This window comes from Strigops habroptila, chromosome 13 (genome assembly GCF_004027225.2).
Source record: "Strigops habroptila isolate Jane chromosome 13, bStrHab1.2.pri, whole genome shotgun sequence".
NCBI classification, from domain to species: Eukaryota; Metazoa; Chordata; class Aves; order Psittaciformes; family Psittacidae; genus Strigops; species Strigops habroptila.
This window is the reverse complement of record NC_044289.2, coordinates 11,143,926-11,162,961: the sequence shown is the minus strand read 5'-3', so window position 1 is coordinate 11,162,961 and position 19,036 is coordinate 11,143,926. Positions and strand designations below refer to the sequence as shown.

The following is a 19,036-nucleotide window of genomic DNA, read 5'->3' as shown; positions in this document are numbered from 1 at the left end:
GTGACATCTGCATCGCTGTCCTTCAAGGCAGCACTGCACTGCAGGGACCAGAAAAAGGGTCCTGAACCACTGCAGGGCTCCTGTGGGACATGCCTGGGTGGGTGACAGGCTCCGGCATGCTGTGTGGCACATCATATCCCATGTGGCACCCGGTGAGCACCGCAGCCCCTGCCAGGAGCCCTGTGAGTGGCTTCAGTGTCAAAGCGTCTGCCTGCATGGTCGGGTCCCCATGGCATTCTCCTTCCCACAGGGCAGCGGGTCCCACCACAGGGCACCACAGGCTGCCTGGGGCAGGAGGGAGCTGCTGCCTGTTGGATGTGCTGCAGGAGCAGTGGTGGCTCCCATCCCACCGGGTGAGAGCTGGTGTGCCAGCAGCCGGGGCGGTGAGCTGGTGGTGTGGGAGCTGCGGCAGTCCTGTCTGCACCCCAGGGCTCTGCTGCTTCCCAGGCAGACAGTTTACAGCAAATGGCCCATTTCGATGCTAAAAATAACCCACTAGGAAACAAATTGGCCCCAGCACTTCATCTGGGGAAAAGTGCATTTATTAGTAAAACTCAAGATGTCCTTTCCTGTTCTGCCTCTGAAACACGGGGAACTGGTGCCGAGATCTTGACTGAGCTTCCCAGCCAGGCACCAGCTTATATCAATGCAGTGTTTGATCCTACTAAGACACACTTTACTTTCCCTGCTAGTGATGTTCCACAGGCAGCTCCCAGCTGCCAGATCCCCTGGCCAGAAGTGGTTCTGGCTTTGGGGCCACAAGCGATTTCCCAGCTGATGGAGCTATGGATTGCCCTGTGTAAATGCTCCCGACTACATCATGCCCGGCAGCGCCGCAGGTTCCTGGTGGGCAATGAACAGAGCAAAATGAAAATACTTGTTTTCTCTTGCACTGAAAGCGCAGTGTTGGGGACATATTTCTTCCTCCACCTCAAAATGGCAGATTTTACTGAGTCTTATATGCAGAGACTTTCCAGCTGCTTCCCTCCAGGCTTTTCTCTGGAAGCATTAATTGGGGAGATGAGACACATCCTCTCTGAATTGCAAATGCAAAGATGTTCCTGTGTGCCTGGACCAGCTGTTTGTCCCTTATTCCATCCCTGGCCTGTTCTTTCCAGCCACGCTCAGAGGCTGTGCAGTGTCCCTGGGGCAGAGCAAACGGCAGCACAGGAGTCACAGCTGTTCCAGGCATCAGGATGCCAGATCTGCCATGAATCAGGTACAGGGAATTGAATTAACACGGGGCTGTTCTGGAGGCAGGCGAAGCACCTGAGCTAAACGGGAAAATGAACCGGAGGCTCCTCTGGGTTCTGAAATATTTAGCTAACATTGAAGTCTCCTGTCTGAGTTTCTCTTGGGGTGGGAGCTGAGGCGCTGAGCAGTGACAGTGATGAGCAGTGATGCTCATCGGGGTATCCCCCCAGGGCACCTCCACACAGGGCCAGGTGACAGACTCAGGCTGTTTTGGGTTTCTGGCTTGGGAAATGCATGCAAATGGTCCCCTTTATGCACGAATATGCAGGAGGCCTCCATAATCAAATAACACTTCATTCAGTGAGAGTGCTTGGCTCTCTTGGCATCATCACCACCAAACCTATCCCTGAGCTCTCCTTCATGCCAGCAGTTTCTCGTTGCCATGGGACCTTCTCACCCTAAACAGCCTGGACTGGAGCACAGAAGTGCTGCAGGCTGGTCTGGGCTGGTAAGAGCTGACTGGGGAGCTGTGGTGTGGCAGTTCTCCCCCATCTCTGCTGAGCAGCACCTCCACATCAGTGCAAAGGCAGCCAGGACAGAGTTAATCTGTCTCCTGTCCTTGGATGTCCTCTGCATGGAAGCAGCCTCCCCACGGAGGAGCTGTGTTGCTACTGAGAAGCCTGGGAGCTTTTTGATCCTCCTTAGGGTAAACTTCTTGCCGATGAACCCAAACAAGCAAAAGAATTTCATGTTATATGAGCTGCACCCTGGCATGAAGGGCTCTTCGGGGAGATCTGACCTGAGCATCTCCTGCTTGGGGCAGAGCAGAGCTGTTGAGTGAAATTCAAACTGTACTCTCCTCCCCAATGCTGAGAAGGCAGCGCAGGTTGAGGTGCACAGAGCAGCTCCTGGGGTTTCTCTCTGCCCTGCTCTCTGTGCTGACCCCTGCCTTGAGCAACAAGCAAGGGGCATGGAGGTCTTTGCTGCTGGGGGATATTTAGAGGGATGGTCTGAAAAGTGGCACCTGTCTATGAAGCCCAGGTTCAGCAGGTCCTCAGGACACATCCCTGTCTGCAGGGTGCAGCCGCAGTCGCTCTGTAGCACACATACAAATGTGTGTTTCAGCTGCAAGCTGCGCAGTGCCGCTGCCGCCGGGCTGCAAGTGCATTCCTCAGCTCTCGCCCTGCCCGGTCCCACGCTACACGGCATCACCTATTTATAACTGCATGCACTGCAGGAATAATATTAGACTGATGGCCTCACACAGTCACGCTAAATGTTATTCTATTTATGTGATTTGCTCTTCTTCACAAGCTGTTGGGCTCCCAGATGCCAAAACATGCTGCATAGCAAAGACAAAGACTTGGATTTTTCTCTTTTACTAAAACCTTTACCAACTGCACCCAGTCCCAAGTATATTTACAAGTTTTTCCCAGGTCACCTGGAGTAATTGCATCTACCATTCTTTCCCCAGTCTGATCGATATCCTTGGCAAATAAGATAACGTGTCAGGTCTGCTGTCCCTGTAGCCAAAGGTACTTTAGCAATGAAATTGTTTTGCTGAAGAAATAAATGCCTCTCACTGAATCTGAGGATGCTGTGACCTTTCATTAGTGACCTGAGTGACTCATCCCTTTTTGTGTGCGCACTGCAGCCTCCCACCACATTGTAAAAGATGCACCACAAAGTCCTGCTGCCTGGTGCAACAGGGAGCTGAGACGTGCGGGAGCCTCTGCTCATGCTGCTTCTCCTCGGGGTTCACACGTGGTCTTCACACCTCTGCCTGGGCCTGGGGGCTCTCATGTTATGGACATGCCATGTTTGCACAGCGGGGACATCATCTCTGTCCATCTCTGTCCCGCAGTGATGTCCCCGGCACCCACAGCCCTTGTCTGAGCAGCAGCTCCCATTCCCCCAGGCTGTGGAAATCTCTGACACAAATGCAGAAGCCCATGTTTTCAGCACACCCAGGCTTGTTTAGCAAACAGGACTTTAGTGGCCATACCATCCCCCCTGAAGTGAGGTGGGCAGCTCACTCAGAGCCAGATTTCAGTCAGAGGCCGTGTGTCACACTCAGTATTCACCGGTGGAGGCAAATCCTCCCACTCCACTGGTACCTCTGCAGCCAGCAGCTGAACTCATGGAGTGCCTGTGGTTCCTGTGGCACTCACTGTTCACTGCTGCTCCCCACCACTTGCACACAGGAGCATCTCAGTTTCTCGCTTTGCTGGGTGCCTCTGGAAACAGAGACCTTGGAAACACGATGTGTTTAGTCTCTTTTTAGAAATGTGTGCAATGTGAAATAAAGAATTAAACAGAGTTGAGCCCTATGCATTTAGATGTTGTTGATAGCAATACATTCCTCTTGTAGAGCGTTTTGCATGCCAAGAAAACCAGGTTTAGAGAAGGAAAGTGGTTGTACATCTGCATCTGTACATGTGCCTGTTAATTTTGCCTGAATGGCTTCCCCGGGCTGCCAGCTCAAAAGTTCTCTTTAACATAACAAATCTTGACTGTGCAACAAATCCTCAACCAAGAGGGGTTTATTTAATGAAGCAAGAAATGCTGCCAAATTTCCAGGCTTGATCCCAATCCCATTAATGTCAGCAGAATTCCCACCATATTTGGTTTGTTGGTTGGGTCTAATCTGAGTAGAGGAGTTAAAAATCTGCTTTCAGGTTGATTTTGCAGATAAGATCATTGCTCCGCTTCTCTGTGGCAGAGAGGCTGTGGGAAAAGCAGATGGTGGTACAGGTGGGATTTCTTTCACTTGATTTTAGGCATCTTCAAGTCCAGCAACTGAGAGACAAGGGAGGGAAAGAGGAACATTCAGCTCATCATAAGCCAGGAGCTTGAAAGAGATAAAACGAATTTATTTCTTCCTGCAGAACTATTTCACCCCATGAGGATGTGCAGCCCGTGTAAAGGAACCTGACAGTGCTGGAAGGTCTCTGTAGCAAAGGGGAAATGGCCTTGCTCAAAGCCACCCCTGAGTGTTGACCCAGGTGCTGCTGCTGCCCACTCAGGTCTTCTCCCTGTGCTTGTGCCAGCCAGTAACCAAGGATAACGCCTGGATCAGGATGCAGCCATGGCACAGCAACTCCAGTGGACATTGACCTCCTCCTGCCAGCAGCACACGTGTGTGCACGGCCCTGCCAACAGCTGGCAGAGCTGCTGGGAGAAGGGGAAAGGGGAATATGGCATTTCCCCACCTTCCTTGTCCCCTTACCCACTCCCAAACATGTATTATGTCCTCTCCTGCCCATGCCCCAGGTTGTGACCAGCACAGAGGCAACAGCTGCCCATGCTGGTTGCTCCAGGGACAATCCCTCCCCTCTGGTCCCAGGGGATATAGAGCACCAGGGAGGTTTTGAGGTGCCCGCATGTTTTGGGCAGGTCCCCAGTGGTGACCATACACGTGCAGTGTCCCACAGAGAGCACTGGCTGCTCTTTGCAAGGGAAGGAGCCTCCTTTGACACAAGGGCTGGAGGAAGGAGGGCTGCTTTGCTGCTCTATCACCAGCTGCAAAGCTGGCCTTGTAGGCTCATGTGCCAGTGGTTGGCTCTTAATTACACACACAGCCAATAAAGGGAAAGAGCTCAGCCCTTCAGTTCATGGGGAGAAATGGCATTGTTTGAGAATCAAGGGGCCTGCAAAGCAAGATATACAAAATCCCTCCAATATCTCAGGAGCATCGGCTGAACACGCAGATCCTTAATGGCTTTTGCTGATTTGACAGATGCAGGACACAGAAAACAGAGCAGATTTATGACTACAACTGTCTCTGAGGCTCAGAGATGCTTCTTAGGATACAGATCTTTAAATCATCATTAACAGTGACAGGAGGGGGCAGTGGAGAAGACAGAGTTGGGCACAGCAATGCAGGAGTGAGAGCAAGAGTTTGCTGATGCTTCCTACACAGCGCTCCCCTCCCTGGGGTGCAGTGATGCTCTCAATCATGCACAAGGTTGGGTGCAGCGACAGGGTGCTGCAGCTCCTATGGGCCGTGGGGAGCTGAAGCCAGTTTATGGGGAACTGTTGCATCTTGGATGGGCTCCATGTGTGAAGGTGGAAAAGCTGGACAGCTTTCAGAGATATGGGTATTTCTTCAGGAAAGGAAGAGAAGAGCTTAGAGTTCCGGAGAAGCCCCGACCTGGGGAGCGTGCAAGAAGCAGATCTGAACCTAATGTCCCAAAGATCTTCCCTACCGCAGAGAGAGAAGAAAATCTCATTTCAGAATTTCAGCTCTGTCTTTGGGTTTCTTCTGGATGAGGTGGGAGCTGAAAGCTTCAAGGCTCTGCTGTGACACTGAGCAGACTCTGAGAACCTACCTGTGTGCACGCCTGGCCAAGCATTGCTCCCCATCTGCGGAGCCTTGGGAACCCCATCACTGATCCCGGCAGCAGGCCGGCTGTTCTCTGCACTCCTGTAAAACTTTACTAGAAGCCAGACAACTCATGACTGGAAGCATTAGGTGTTTATTTGCACTTTAGACATATTAACTCCATATGAAAGCGAGCCGCGGCTCCCTCTGCGCAGCAGTGAGGGTGGGTGCATGCAAAGAGCAGCTGACTGTGATAAGTACCAGGTTTTGGTCCAAAGAGCGCAGTGTCCATGGGTTGGCCCTTTCCCAGAAGAGGCTGATTTAGACTCTCAATCCTCTTCCTTCAGCCGAGCTGCAAGATCTGCTGCTGCAAATCACATTGCTCCTTTCACAAGGACCGAAACGCTCAAGGTGTTCATCAACATCCAGAGCAAAAACTAAACTGCTGCTCAGTAGCCTCTGCTCCTCCTGAAACAGAGATCCCACGGCAATAGATGGATTGCTCTCACCATTGAATCTTGCCTTCACAAGCCTTCAAGCCTGTGTTGCTTCTCTTTTCTTTGCATGTCTAATTTTTAACAGACATGTCTAATCCCATTGCAAGGCTGGATGCAAGAGTAAGATGCAACCACCCACCTGAAGATTCCAAAACTCTCGTGGCATTTTGCCCATTGAAAGCAGCGGTTCAGGCTAATGCAGTCATTTGCCTTGCAAAAAAACCACCCCAACCCAACCAACAGCCTCCAGAAACTTCAAAATGCCAATTTGCTGTTGTCTGCTATGTGCTTTTCCAAAAGAGGGTGAGTAATGCTGAAGTTCTTTTTCTCTCTTGCAAAGGAGGTGGGCAATAGAGGATCACACAGACTCTGAAGCAGCTCAGTCACCCAGGAACAACTAACTCAGGAACTGGCACAGCTTAGTCATCTATTTAAAACTTGATATTTTAATGACTATTTCCACCTCCAAAGCATTCCTCCCCCTGCAAAAATTCATCTCTCGGCTGTTGTCCAACGCAGGCAGTTAATTACTGGTGCCCTCTCCTTAGGTGAACGAGGGAATCCTGTCTCAAATCCATGTCCAGTGGGGGAGAGCGGATGCAGTGAGGGGACAAGGCACCATTCACCCCCATCTCCCTCACTGAGGAGCTCAACAGGTGGCTGCAGAACCAGGGAGATGTTGACCAGCTCAGACCGCTGCATTAGAGGCTGGACTGAGAAATGTTTCAAGTCTGGAGTAAAGACAATGTTCATTTCTTGCCATCTCTGGGCGTACTGTTAGGCTAAACGGTTGGGTTGAGTAGCTTTGCTCTAAAACCTGGCCTCAGTTTGCTCTCTGATACCAGCAGTCCTGTCTATCCCTTGCGGGAGATTGCTGCCAGTGATGCTGCAGTTACCAACTCTCTGCAAAGCAGGTGTCAGGGTGAGGACGTGACCCCCAAGAAGGGCCCAAGTGCAAACTGAAGTGGTGCATCCTTTGGAGGGGGTGTTGGGTACCTCAGAGCTCATCAGAAACCTCCTCCTTACAAAGAATGATGCTCATATTCTTCTCATCTTCCTGGCAAGAGGTTTTCCTTGTTTGGCAGATGGTCCTTATACGTGACATGCAGGCTTCACTGGTCATCACATAGAGCAGGGGGTTGAGGGCACTGTTGAAGCTGGCCAGTCCCCGGGTCACCTGGTAGGAAAGGTAAATATTCTTTACAGCCTGTGTGCAGGACCCTTGCAGCTGCCAGCCTCGAGACAACAAGTTGAGGTTTCTGAAGATGTGGTAGGGGAGGAAGCAGATGGAGAAGAGGATCATCACAAGAATCACCAAACTGATGCTGCTTCTCCTCAGGCTTAGGTTCACAGTGTCATTCCTGCAGAGCACCACCACCATGTGGCAGTAGCAGCCGATGATGATGAGGAATGGGATGACAAACCCAGTCACGGTGATGGTCATAGTGTATGGCAAGTAAACACCCAGGTACTCATGTTCCGTCGTGTCGTGGCACCGTGTCCCTGTATCGTCCATCTTGCTGAAGGCAAAATCAGGAGCTACCTGTGCAATGACCCACACCCAGACCATCGTGCTGAGCCATGCTGAAGGGGTTGTCCCATAGCACCAGCCCTGTGCCTTCAGCGGGTGCACAATGCCCAGGTAGCAGTGGATGCTGATGCAGGTGAGGAAGCCGATGCTGGCGTAGAGGTTGAGGTGGAAGAGGCCGCGGGTGATCCGGCACCAGCCCTGCCCGAAGAGCCACACTCTGCCCTGCAGGTAGTAGCTGACGAGGAAGGGCAGTGTGCTCACGTACAGCAGGTCAGCCAAGCCCAGGTTGCCCACCAACAAGCCGAGGGGCTGCCGGACGCCGCGCCGGGCCCTGGTGCACAGGTGCCACAGCCCCAGCCCGTTCCCCACCAGCCCCAGGGCAACCACCACCAGGTAGACGGTGGGCAGGAAGCGCTGCGTGAAGCCGGTGTCCACGGGGCACAGGGTGCCATTGCCGGGCCACCGGGGGGGAGCCTCCATGGCCGTCGGGCGCTGCGGTGCGGTGGCCGCTCCCGGGTCGAGGTGCCGGTGCCAAGCGGAGCCCGTTGCCCTGGGCGGAGCGGCCCCAGCGTGCCCGGGCGCAGGCTGTGGCTGCCCCGCTCCTTCCGGGCCCGCTCTGTGGCGCAGGGCTCAGCCCCGGCGCAGGAGGACGATGCGGTGAGAGCCGCCCCAGCCCGGAGCTCCTGCCGCGCCCTCGGCGCCGGCCACAGCCCACGGGAGCTGTTCTGAGCCACGGACGCGCAGGGCTGCGGCTGCTCCGGACGCTGCAGCGCCCGGAGGGAGCGAGAGGAAGGGAGCAGGGAGGAGGGAGAGGGGCTCTGCCTCGCAGCGGGTGGAAGATGGCTGCTGGGGGGGTGGTAGGGGGGGCAGAGCTTTCAGCCCGCTTCTGATCTGTCCCACTCAGGGTGAGGAGAAACCCCCCCCATTCCTCCACACCAGGGTTGGAGCCTGCACCCCAGGAGCCGCCCCTCATTTCTCCCTGTTGGAGGCACGCACGCAGCAGCATGGTTCTCGTCTCCTGCCTGCCTTGTGTGTTTCAGGTGTTCACTTTCCCCGTGATTTCACTCTCGGTAGAAGTGCTACCACCCTCATCCGTATCAGGATGCTCCCCTCGGGTGCGCAGCTCCTTGTGCGCTGCAGTGTGAAAGAGAGCACAGGGCTGGGATGGCTCCTGTGGGTAACCTGAGCAATAGGCAACCAATTCAAGACTCTTCACCAACAGCAAAACAAAGGGCCTTGATCTACTGTTTTCTTTACTGAGCACTGCACTCTGGTCAGGGAGGTATCTGAAAACGTTTAGCTTTAACCTGAGGCTCATCCAGTCCTTTTTCAGCCAACTCCAGGCATTCAAAAATCATCAGTCATGAGAATGGCTTGGAAAAAACCATTCTGATGCACATTGTTTACTCATGCAGCAGTGCACAGTTTCTCCTTCAGCTGCTCTGTCTTCTTGCACTGAAATGAGCTGCGATGTGCTGCTCACTGGTGGTTCAGGAATATGGTTGTCAAATCACATGCCATTTATGTGTGCAGATTTGGCAGTTTGCCTTGAGGATAGGGGTGAGTTGTCTTCTGGTTTGGGGTTTTTTTATCGTTAAGGTGACCATGATCATCTGGGGATGGCAGAGTATTTATCAGCTGCCCCACAAAATCAGGCAAAGCCCAGGTTCCGCTGCGTCAAAGGCTGCAATAAATGTGATCCTCAAATAACTACATGTTTCCAGGGTAGCAGGGCTTTAGAGGGAACAGCAAATATTGTGAGACTGGCAATCAAATTGCAAGAGCTGATTTCTCTGTATTCTTAGGGAAAAATGTGATTTATTTGGATTCATTAATTCATTATTTAGGTGTTTTCTGCTTAGTGAATCAGGCAGAAATGACATTTTGAAGAAAAGGGGAAAAAAGGAAATTATAGCAGAGGTGTGTTGAGTCATTTCTGTTTGAGATGAGAATTACAGGTTGCTGCTTCAAAAGTGACCTTTTGATTTTTACCATCACCCAGAGGTGGTTGGGCAGGATTTGGGAGGGGTTGAGAGCCCTGGCAGCATTCCCTGCCGGCAGCCTGTCCCAACATGTTCAGACAAGAACTGGCTTAAAACCAGGATTTTCAGTACATAGCATGTGTCTTATTTGTGTCAGTCGAGGAACATTGTGGTTTTAAAGTCTACCTGCACCTTGTATCACTGCTCTTTTGGCACAGCCATTGCAGAGGTGTAGAAAGTCAAAAGAACCTGCAGACCAGGCCAATTTCATCCTGCGATTTGCTGCCTGCCAGATTCACCATGTCTCCTGTATTAAACTGAATTAATCATCTGTGTTCGGGCAGAGCACGAGATGATCACAGCAAATAATTCTCTTTGTAAGCAACGGTTTACTGCATGAGCAGTGAGGTATTTTTTCTTCCCCCACCCCATCCCCAAGAGATGACTGAAAAGCATCCTTGACTTTCATTTTATTTTCAGCACTTGCAGGGGCTGGGGGAGCAGGTAAGTGGCTGCCTTGGCCCTGCTGCCTTTCCTGCTGCTTGTGGGGAGCCTTTCCCTGGGCAGGAGAGAGGAGCTCCCACTGCCATTCAGCCTTTTACCCCTGCACCCCCAAATCTGCCCTGGTATGGTGTTGGCTTGTGTTGGGATGGTGATGGTGGTGGCATGATGCCAGGGAAATCCTGGTCCAGGGTGAGCGCAGGAGGTGTGGGGCTGGTGGGAGGAGGGATGAGTTACAGGGGAAAATTTGGGGTTTGGGTTTGGGGAGGCTGAGAGGAGGTATGGCCTGGTCTGTGGCTGGGGCTGCATACCCAGCAGTAATGCAGCCATGCTGTGCTGTCCTGTGCATCCCAGCACCCATGTGCCATGGGTTGGTCCCACTGGTAGAGCTGGGTAAAAGCAAAGGGGCAGAATTTAATCCAGGGTATAATAGCCTATAATAATGTTTTCAGTGCTTTGATTCACCTTTTTTTTCCTGTTTTATTTTCTTATTCTAAGCAGCCTGAACTGAGGTTCCTCCAAGCTGCCCCGTCCTGGGTCAGACCTTTCCTGCAACAGCCGACCTGGCCATGAGCACTGAAGCTCCTGAGGGCTCACCAGAGCCGGGCTCACCCCCATGGACAGCCCCAGACAAGCTCCACATCTAGATGAGCACATCTTTATTTTCAGTTCCACACATTTAAACTGTCCATATCTCACCTGGACACGTCACCTAAACCGTGGCTCCTTTCCAGTTGTCCTTCTTGCCCTGCTGTGGGGAAAAATGTTCCCTCCACATGCTTGTGCGAGGCCATTAGAGGGCATTTGGGTTTCGTTTTTCAGTCACTCAGAGGGATCATCGCTGTGAGAAAGTAAAGGCAGAGCTGCCAGGCAGCTCTCCTGCACCGACTCTTGCATAGCTGGAGCAGATCCAGCCTGTCAGGAGATGGCCCCGTCTCATCTTTGTCGGTTTTCTCTGTTTCCTGCTTTTCTCTTGGCCGTGGCTCGCAGGGTATGTGCTTGGACTGCAGGAGCTATGTCTGGTGCTGCGGAGCGGTGTCTCCTGTGTCTGAGCTCCTCACTCGCTAAAGCCCTGCCAAACCAACAGCGCTTTGGAGAGGAGGAGGCCGAGCAGAGCAGGAAGGTTCATGTTGATTTTGGAGAGATGTGGTGAATTAGAATGAAGGTGAATTAGAGCTGCCATCAGGAGGATGCTTCTGCCCAGGCTCAGGAAGGCAGCTGCTGGTTGCAGGGTGGATGTTGTGGGATGTTTTAGCTCACGCATAGTCAAGCTGCTCAGCCTGGCGCAGTGGTGAGTTGTGTGTAGCCCCATGTACCTGCTTCATCCCTGGGGGGCCAGGGCATGAGGCTTCCCCTGGGGATTTGGGCTTCCAGGTACTGGAGATGATCTCTCTTGTGTCCCCCACAGAGCAGAGCTGTGTGTGAGATGTGGTGGAGGAGCAGCATCATCTCTCCAAAAGTCCCACCAGTCTCGGAAAGGACCAATTCCTGGTTCCTCAGATGGGTTTATACTTGGGGCAGGGTTTCTCCATTTCCTTCAGCCAAAGAAACTCATGGATGCTGCCCAGTAACCCTGCCTGGGGCAGCGGGTGCACAGAGCGGGTAGGTGCTGGGTGACACGGGGATCTTGTTCTCTATTTCCACCCTCCTTTGCAGCCAAAGTCCATCAGTTCTTCCTCAGTTTCCCAAGGGACACATCTTCCATCTTCACCAAAACCACAGTGCCATGGGCTTGTGCCAGACTCTTTGCCGGGATGAGATGTTGGCTCTGGGATGCAACTGGGGTGGGAACAGCTACAAATGACCTCTGTTTCCTCGCTGCAAAGGCAGAGCAGAGAGAGATGGGGAGATGGAGTGGGGGGGTGGTGTGTCCCCCATGTCTAGGGAGCAGGGGCGTGTGGCAGCACACGTGCCTGGCCCCAGAAAGCACTGGCTGCTTCTGAGCAAGGCAGGTTTGCACCTTGTCTGCACTGGGGCTGTGCCTGGCTAACTAAAGGGGTGGCAGAGCCACCTCTCACGTGTACCCGGGGAGCCAGACAGGGGCTGCAAATGCGCATCTGGCCATAGGGGCATTCTGAGCTCACTGGTGTGGCTCAGAGTTCTGTGGGATCCACAGTGCTTTTGGATGCAGACATCCAGAGACCCCAAAATTCAGGTCTGCTCCTGCCAACAGCTGTTTTCCAAGCCAGGTTTCAAGAGATGGCTTATCTGTCCCTGAGTTATGGTCAGGTCATGGCTGAGGAGGGGTGATGAGGTGCCCACAGGTAGTTAGGGGTCCGATGGCTCGTGTTGCCTGGCATTTCCCTTTCTCAGGGCACCAGCCTCACCAAGGCCCTCACTTACCACTGGGGATGCTGCCGGCAGAGCCGGGCAGGGTCTGGCCATGCAGAGCCGCCTCTGAGTCTCCAGCCTGCAGTAGCGGTTTTGGTTGGAGACGCGGGTAGAAAAGCCCATGCCGCAGGTGGCCGAGCAGGCGCTCCATTCCGTGCTCCACTCCTGGCAGGGGTATGGCAGCAGCGGGGACACTGCCCGGGGGGCTGCATGGAAAGAGATGAGGGGAAAAAGGGGGGTTGGAGCCAGGCACTTTGCAGTGTGCCCTGTGGGTACTGCAGGCATAGCCCTGCATGGCAGGGAAATGTGCAGAGAGGTCTCTCCTTTTGATGTTCACAGTCTGGGGTGAAGGGACCATCGCCAGAGAGCTGTATGGGCATCCTCTCACTGGCATGTCCTGCATCTTACCTGCCCCGGCATCCTGGAGGAGATGGTGCTGGTCCCGGGTTTCGCAGATCCACTCAGGGCAGCACTTCCCTGGCACCTCCACACGCCGCGGGTAGGGGCAGTCCGGAGTGGGCAGCCGGATGTCCTCCTGGCACAGCGGAATGCAGGTGAAGCCCCCGTCCAGGCAGCGGCACTGCAGCTTGCAGCTGGGCTGGAAAACTTCCCCGTCCCGATAGACCCGGCCATTCACCTCGCAGCCCTCCTCGGTGTCTTCAACTGCAAGTGACACCCAGGGAGCCCGTTAGGGACAAAGAGACAGAGATGTGGATGGCAGAGGGGACTGCTGGAGGGAACCGTGGGGATTGAACTGGGGGGGTCACAGAAGTGACTGAGAGGTACGTGGGGCAGAGATGGGTTTGCGGCAGCACCTGCATCGCCCAACCTCCTCCCCTTCTCTATCTCCTCTCCCCATCTCTCTTTTTCAAAGCAACAGCTCACCATTAGATGAGAAACCCACTGCCCTTTGGCTCTGACTCTGCCTTTCAGGGCTTTCAGGCTAGGAAACGTTTCTCTGAGATTTCTCTGCAGGACCCCCAGGCTCCATCCGCAGCAGGATGACTGCAGCATCCCCGGGACCCCCGTGTCCATCCCCGCTCAAACACCCTGAATCCCCAGTCAGCAAACAGCACAAGAGCTGGAGCTGCAGCACAGCCCTGCGGCCAAGCTGCGTGCTCGTCCTCACTAAAGCAGCTTTCCTAGCTTTAACTGCTTCCCTGGAAGCTGCGGGATGTCTGGAGCTGGCTCGGGACATGGCTGGAGCTGGGGGCACGGGGATCCTTGGGAGGGAGCGGGCACCCCTGTGCTCACAGTTGCAGGTGGCTCCTCTCCCCATGGGTGCTGCGCTGTAGTCACACACGAGACCCTGGCTCTGGTCGCAGACGTGGAGGAAGTCGCAGGGCTCTCCCAGGCGCCGGGCACAGATCTTGCAGCAGCCGCAGCCATCCAGGACCAGGGGGGACCCGCGGGGGCAGCGGGGGGGCACCCCGGGGCAGTAGCATGGTCTCCGGCACAGCTGGGCACACACCTGCAGAGGCAAAGCCGTCGCTGGTTCCATACAGGTTGGGTTTGGCTATTTCACTGGCACAGATACATAACCTTCTCTCACTCATGGGGGCAGATTTCTGGTGGAGGGAGGCTCTGCGTATCCATGGGAATACAGCAAAGCAGCCTGGAAAGCTTCTGTTCCCTTAGGGCACAATGTACTCTAAGGAAAACCAGGGAGAATCAGGGATGCTCAGCTCTCTGCAGGACGGGGACTGAAACGCACCACTGCTCTGAACACAGAGGAAGAGGACGGAGCTACAAAGCAATCATCACATGTAATGGTGGTTATTTAACATATTTAACAGGGCTGGCAGTCCTAAGCAGCCCAGCAGGACAGAGGGAGGGAGGGAAAGCAGTCTGGCTCTGAGGCAGCCCGTTGTACCCAGCTTTGCAGGGGCTGAATGTGCATGGCGAGGGCACAGCACCTTACTCTGAACAGTCTTAACAGCCTTCATTCATGCCAAGAAACAGGGCATCGCATTTGCAGTGGGGGAACTGCCGCCAAGCAAACCTCGCTGCTTTCCATCCTGGTCCAGCTGCCTCCTCTGCCTGTCCCTGGCTGCAGCATGCTCTGCCTGGCCTGGCCTGCTGGGAAACAAGCCCTGAGATAGGCACAAGGACTGGGAATTACATTTCCCCTCCTAGCTAGACCGAGTGATCACTTTAGCATGGATGTGCATGGCAGCCGTTTGCCTGCTCAGTGACTGTTTGCCAGGGATGTGCCTGCAGGAGTTCCCCTGGGCAGGTAGGTGTTTATATCCGTAGCTCATTCTGCCTGCACAATTACTCTGGCACCAACAGCTTTTGCAGGCAGCACTTACGCTCCTGCCATGTCATATGTGACAGGGTTGTTGCATATAGAGCCTGAAGCCAAGTGAGTTGGCTCTGCAGTTTGGAAGTGGATTCTTTGCCAGCACTGGCCTGGCAGCACGTGCGAGCTGCATGCAGCAGCTCTGATCCACCCTCTAGCAGCCCTGCTGCTCCACTGCATGGCCAGCACGTGCTCAGCCAACATGCAACCAAAGCATTCATCCTTGTGCTGGGCCGTGTCCTGGTGTGTCCGCTGAGACTGCCAAGAGATTGATGGGTTCAACTGGACCATGTGGTTTTAGATACCATTTTTTTTTCTCTCCTAGTTTCTCCCAGTAGCATCAGGTCTGACATAACCAGTTGGAGAAGGTAGGTACTGGTTTGCTATCTGTTCCCCATTTGCAGCGGTTCAGATGGCTTTTTGTGGAGCTGTACAAATGCCAATGCCAGCACTGGGGGTAAAATATATCCAGAATGGGATGGGCAATCTGGGTTCTTATTCTAGTTCTCTCAATGGGCAGCATTATTAGTGTGCCAGAAACCAGGGAGCAGCTCGTGGCTTGAAGCACTGGCTGTGGTAGCCGGGTTTGGGCTGCAGAATGAGGGCCCTTGATGATTCTCCAGGCATCCACGAGTGCCTGGGGCAGGACTCATTTCTCCCTCACAGCTTACCCAGGCAGCCAAGGGCATTTTTCATCTTTCAGGAGGCTGCTATTACAAATCAATGTTTTAGAAAGCTTAGCCAAGCCATTAATCCATTTCCCCTTGCTCCTTGTAATTAACTTGTCTTTAGATGACAGTGTGGTTCTTCTCAGAGATCTTAAATGTCTGGGAAAGGAGTCAAACAGGCACAATGCTGCCACAATGTCCCTACTTGCAGAAGGTCTGCCTTGGGATTCAAGCAGCAATTAGAACTTGGATCTGAGATACCCCACACTTTTCGACATTCCTGTTCTCGGCACAGGCAACTATTTTCACACAGAGTCCAAGAGAAAAAAGAAATCACTACAGTAACTCAAATCCTGTCAGAGGCATTGGCTTTGCATGAGCATCCCGGGCAGGGGGAGAGCTGCGTAATGCCGAGGCCGGTGCTCAGGGCTTGGCCTCCTGCCCCGGGGAGACGAAGGAGTCTGCAGGAGCCGCTGCTGCCGAGCTGGGGCTCGCTCGCAGGGACACATACCACAGCCCCGAGAGCTGCAGGGCCAGGCGAGCAAACAGAGCGCATTGCTGTCATTCCTGCGTGCTCCCTGGACTTGCCCAACAGATGCCTTTGGCCCATGAACGTTAAGACCCTGCTGCTTCATTGCAAATGTCTGTCCCAAGCATAGCTCTGTCCCCATGGGACTGCATGAATACAGCCTGCCTGCCAGCGTTAGCCACCAGGCTCCTTGTAACACCCCAGTCCTCCCTGCATCTCACTTCACAAGAACTGGGTACTTCTCCGAGTAAGGCTAAAGCAGCCCCAGGGCCCCATCTCCCTTACCTTGGAGAGGATGCAAAGGAGGGAGAGGAAGAGGAGCTGCTTCTCCAGCTGGAGCCTCATGCTGCTCTCCCCTCTGCCACTGCAGCACATCACCCCCCAGGCAGTTTGGAGGCAGCGGCGTGTTCGCAGGTTTTAAAGCCCTGAGTAGGTCCTGCTGGTGTTTATACTCTCCCTGCTCTGATGTCACTCACAGGCTCCAATATAAACATGAGTAGGTTTGGACAAGCCTCAAGATTCTCTTCTTTTTTTTTTTTTCTTTCTTTTTTTTTTTTTTCCAGCCCACATTCCAGCTGCCATTTCCATTCCCCTCACGGTGAGAATGTGCTGTCCACTGGGACAGGGAGGGAAGGGTTAGGACACTCTCCCCAGGGAACACAGCAGAGGGCTGGGGGGTGAACCAGCTCCTTGCTGCTCACTGCAACCAGGAGGGAACGTCCATGCCTCTTCCTACTGAGCAGAGTCTGCCCAGGCAGAGCTGGGGTCTTCCTCCTGGGCTTGAAGGGTTTGGCAGGGCTGTCCCATGGGACATCATTGCCACAACCAAGCGGGAACAGGGCACTCGCCCCTGTATTTTATGCTGAGACCAGTGCATGGCAGGATGTGCGAGAGGGGTGAGCTGGCCCTGAAGTCGAGGGCAGGATCCTGTCCCTCCACCACTGGGGACACTGTATAACCAGCTCAGGCTACAGCAGTTTTCCAGGCAAGCTCTCCATGCAGTAGAGGTGTGCTTCCCTCTCCATTTCCCTGGCACAGCCAGAGCTGGACAGGGATTTGCTGTGCTGCTGCTGCTGTCACAGCATCCCCATCCTGCATGAGGCTGGGGCTGCCCAGGGAGGCCACAGGGGCAGGAGGGGATTGGATGCACATTGTGTTTCCTTGCCCTGAGTACATGATGCATGGAGGCTGCAGTCTTGCCCTAGTGACTTCCACAGTTGTAACCCCAAATTCAGCTCCTGAAAATCAAGGCCATCTTAAGCAACATGAGAATTTAAAATCCAAGCTTGGGGAAAAGAAGTGGGTGCTCAGCAGTTGCCTCCCAATGCTTTACCACTTGTCAGTCTGCCCTGTGTGAGCTTTCCTCTTGGCCACTGTGTCTGCGGGATGCAAGGCTGGCTCTTAGGAAAGAGAAAACTAAGTATCTCAAGACCTTCAGGAAACTAAGCCCCTTCTCTATGTTTTCATCCCACAGATCTTGTCACAAGATGTAAGAAGGGGAATTTGTGAGTCCAGAGCTCAAAGCAAAGGCCTGAGCTCACACAGGGGTGCAGGATGCCCTGCAGCTCTCATGGCTCCTCTCCTGACCTCAGCTCCAACACTTGCTATAGCCTGGAAGCCAGGGCATGGAGCAGGGAGGGCAGAGCTCAGCACAGAGGAGCGCGCAGCCAGAGCTCTCGTTACCACCCGCGTTCTCCGCTTTGGTTTTGCTTCGTTAGCTGCAATCAGTCTGTTAAGGAGGCCACGGCAGCTTGTGGAAATACCAGGCCACCTTCCAAAGGCGGCTGTCACTTATCCCGGCACTGCTCCTCGTGTTGGAGCCCCAGCTCCCTGCATCACCCAAACCATGCCTGGAGGTCCAGGGATCTGCACTGGCATCCCTGTGTGCTACAGGGGAGGTGTGAGGACTGCCTGTTGCTCTGTCCTTGCTACCAGGGGGGTTCAGGCTCTACCAACAAGCCAGAAGGTTCCATACTGAAAGCTAGAGCCACATCTTGTGGTGCTGCTTTCTCCTGCGCTCCGGGAGCTGGTACCCTCCCTCTGGCTACCACATTTGAGATGCTGCAGCTCAGCCAGATGTCCTGGAGGCGGCTGCAGTGCTTCTATCAGCCAAAGCACTGATCCAGCCTTGCCACAAGGAGACAGGGAGCTCAGTTAATTATTCCAGGCTCGTGTTTGTTAGGGGCTCCTGATGAATGGGCATGACTTCATTCCCCAGTTAGAAATCAGGAGACAAGTGCTGGTAAGGGAAATAAAAACCTCTCATTGCCCGCAGTGAGCATCTCTGGAAGCAGCCAACAGCCCTGTGTGTCAGGCTTTGGGGGGCAGCAGGGCACCCCCAGGGGGGCTGCGGCTCAGGGCTACCCAGGGGATCCCACTGGCCATTAACCCCCTGCCTGCCCTCTCTGGGGTACGGGTTTGGCTCTTTGGGGTAGGGACCCCTTCTTTACTCTTTCCCTCAGCTTGGGATAAGAGGAGACATTACTTTCCCACCACCTGATGTCACTGAGATTTCACTGCAGTAAGATGACATCACTGTGATGGGATGACAACACTGTGATGATATGACATCACTGTGATGGTATGACATCACCAGGAAGCCAGCAAAGCTCAGGCAGCTGCAGCACTGAGTCAAGCAGCCAGACAGGAGCCAAACCCACCATCCCATACCTAGCCAGCTCCCATACTTCAGCTGCCATTGGCAATCCCCAGTGGTACCTCACTGGGTATTGGGGATGCCCAGAGGACCTGGCTGGGGGGACACCCACTAAGTCTACCGTGACTGCCTTCCCAAGGAGGCTTTTCTGCAGGTGATACGGGCTTGAGCTTCCCTTTTCCTGGCTCTCCAGGTCCCAGATGCCCATCCAGGTCACTGTGCCAGGGCTGCAGGCTGGGCCTGGCAGAGCAATACAGCCCTAGCACAGGTTTTGATTTGCAAAGCTGCATGAGAGCAGCACGCTGGCAGTTCATTTTATAGATAGTCAGTTATAACCCTTCTCCTCTGGAGCATGTAGCCCATATGTGTTCTGTACCATACATGTGATTTCATAGCTAGTAATTAAGTCCATATGTTGTGCTCCACAGTTTCCATGGTATTATCCTCAGGTTTTTTGGGGGGTTATAATATTTGGGTTTTTGTGGTCAGTGTTGCAAGAAAATAGTTGATACAGGAATCTG

The 19,036-nt window shown here is 53.8% G+C and overlaps 2 protein-coding genes and 1 long non-coding RNA gene across 3 annotated transcripts; all 3 read right to left on the bottom strand.

Annotated features, from left to right (window-relative positions):
* Positions 1-3,708: 3,708 nt before the first annotated feature.
* On the bottom strand, positions 3,709-5,611 carry LOC115615405. The gene is made up of 2 exons (XR_003994041.1): positions 5,526-5,611; positions 3,709-3,993 (listed from the first exon to the last, which is right to left on the bottom strand). It is a non-coding gene; the product is annotated as an uncharacterized LOC115615405 (long non-coding RNA).
* Positions 5,612-7,012: 1,401 nt separating this feature from the next.
* Positions 7,013-8,026, bottom strand: LOC115615377 (P2Y purinoceptor 1-like). The gene has a single exon (XM_030503466.1). It carries the CDS (start codon positions 8,024-8,026, stop codon positions 7,013-7,015), a length of 1,014 nt encoding a protein of 337 aa, XP_030359326.1.
* Positions 8,027-8,176: 150 nt separating this feature from the next.
* On the bottom strand, positions 8,177-16,204 carry CCN5 (cellular communication network factor 5). Its single transcript, XM_030503465.1, has 5 exons — positions 16,145-16,204; positions 13,615-13,831; positions 12,769-13,023; positions 12,373-12,566; positions 8,177-8,392 (listed from the first exon to the last, which is right to left on the bottom strand). The coding sequence occupies exons 1-5, from the start codon at positions 16,202-16,204 to the stop codon at positions 8,177-8,179; spliced, it is 942 nt and encodes a 313-aa protein (XP_030359325.1).
* Between the last annotated feature and the right edge of the window lie 2,832 nt (positions 16,205-19,036).

Excerpts from the sequence above, each read along its gene's own strand:
- LOC115615377 (XM_030503466.1), bottom strand. The coding sequence starts at position 8,026 with ATGGAGGCTCCCCCCCGGTGGCCCGGCAATGGCACCCTGTGCCCCGTG.
- CCN5 (XM_030503465.1), bottom strand. The coding sequence starts at position 16,204 with ATGAGGCTCCAGCTGGAGAAGCAGCTCCTCTTCCTCTCCCTCCTTTGC. Across the intron at positions 12,567-12,768 it reads CCTCCAGGATGCCGGGGCAG|CCCCCCGGGCAGTGTCCCCG; the intron begins GTAAGATGCAGG and ends CTTTCCATGCAG. Across the intron at positions 8,393-12,372 it reads TGCCGGCAGCATCCCCAGTG|CAGCCATCTTCCACCCGCTG; the intron begins GTAAGTGAGGGC and ends CCACCCCCCCAG.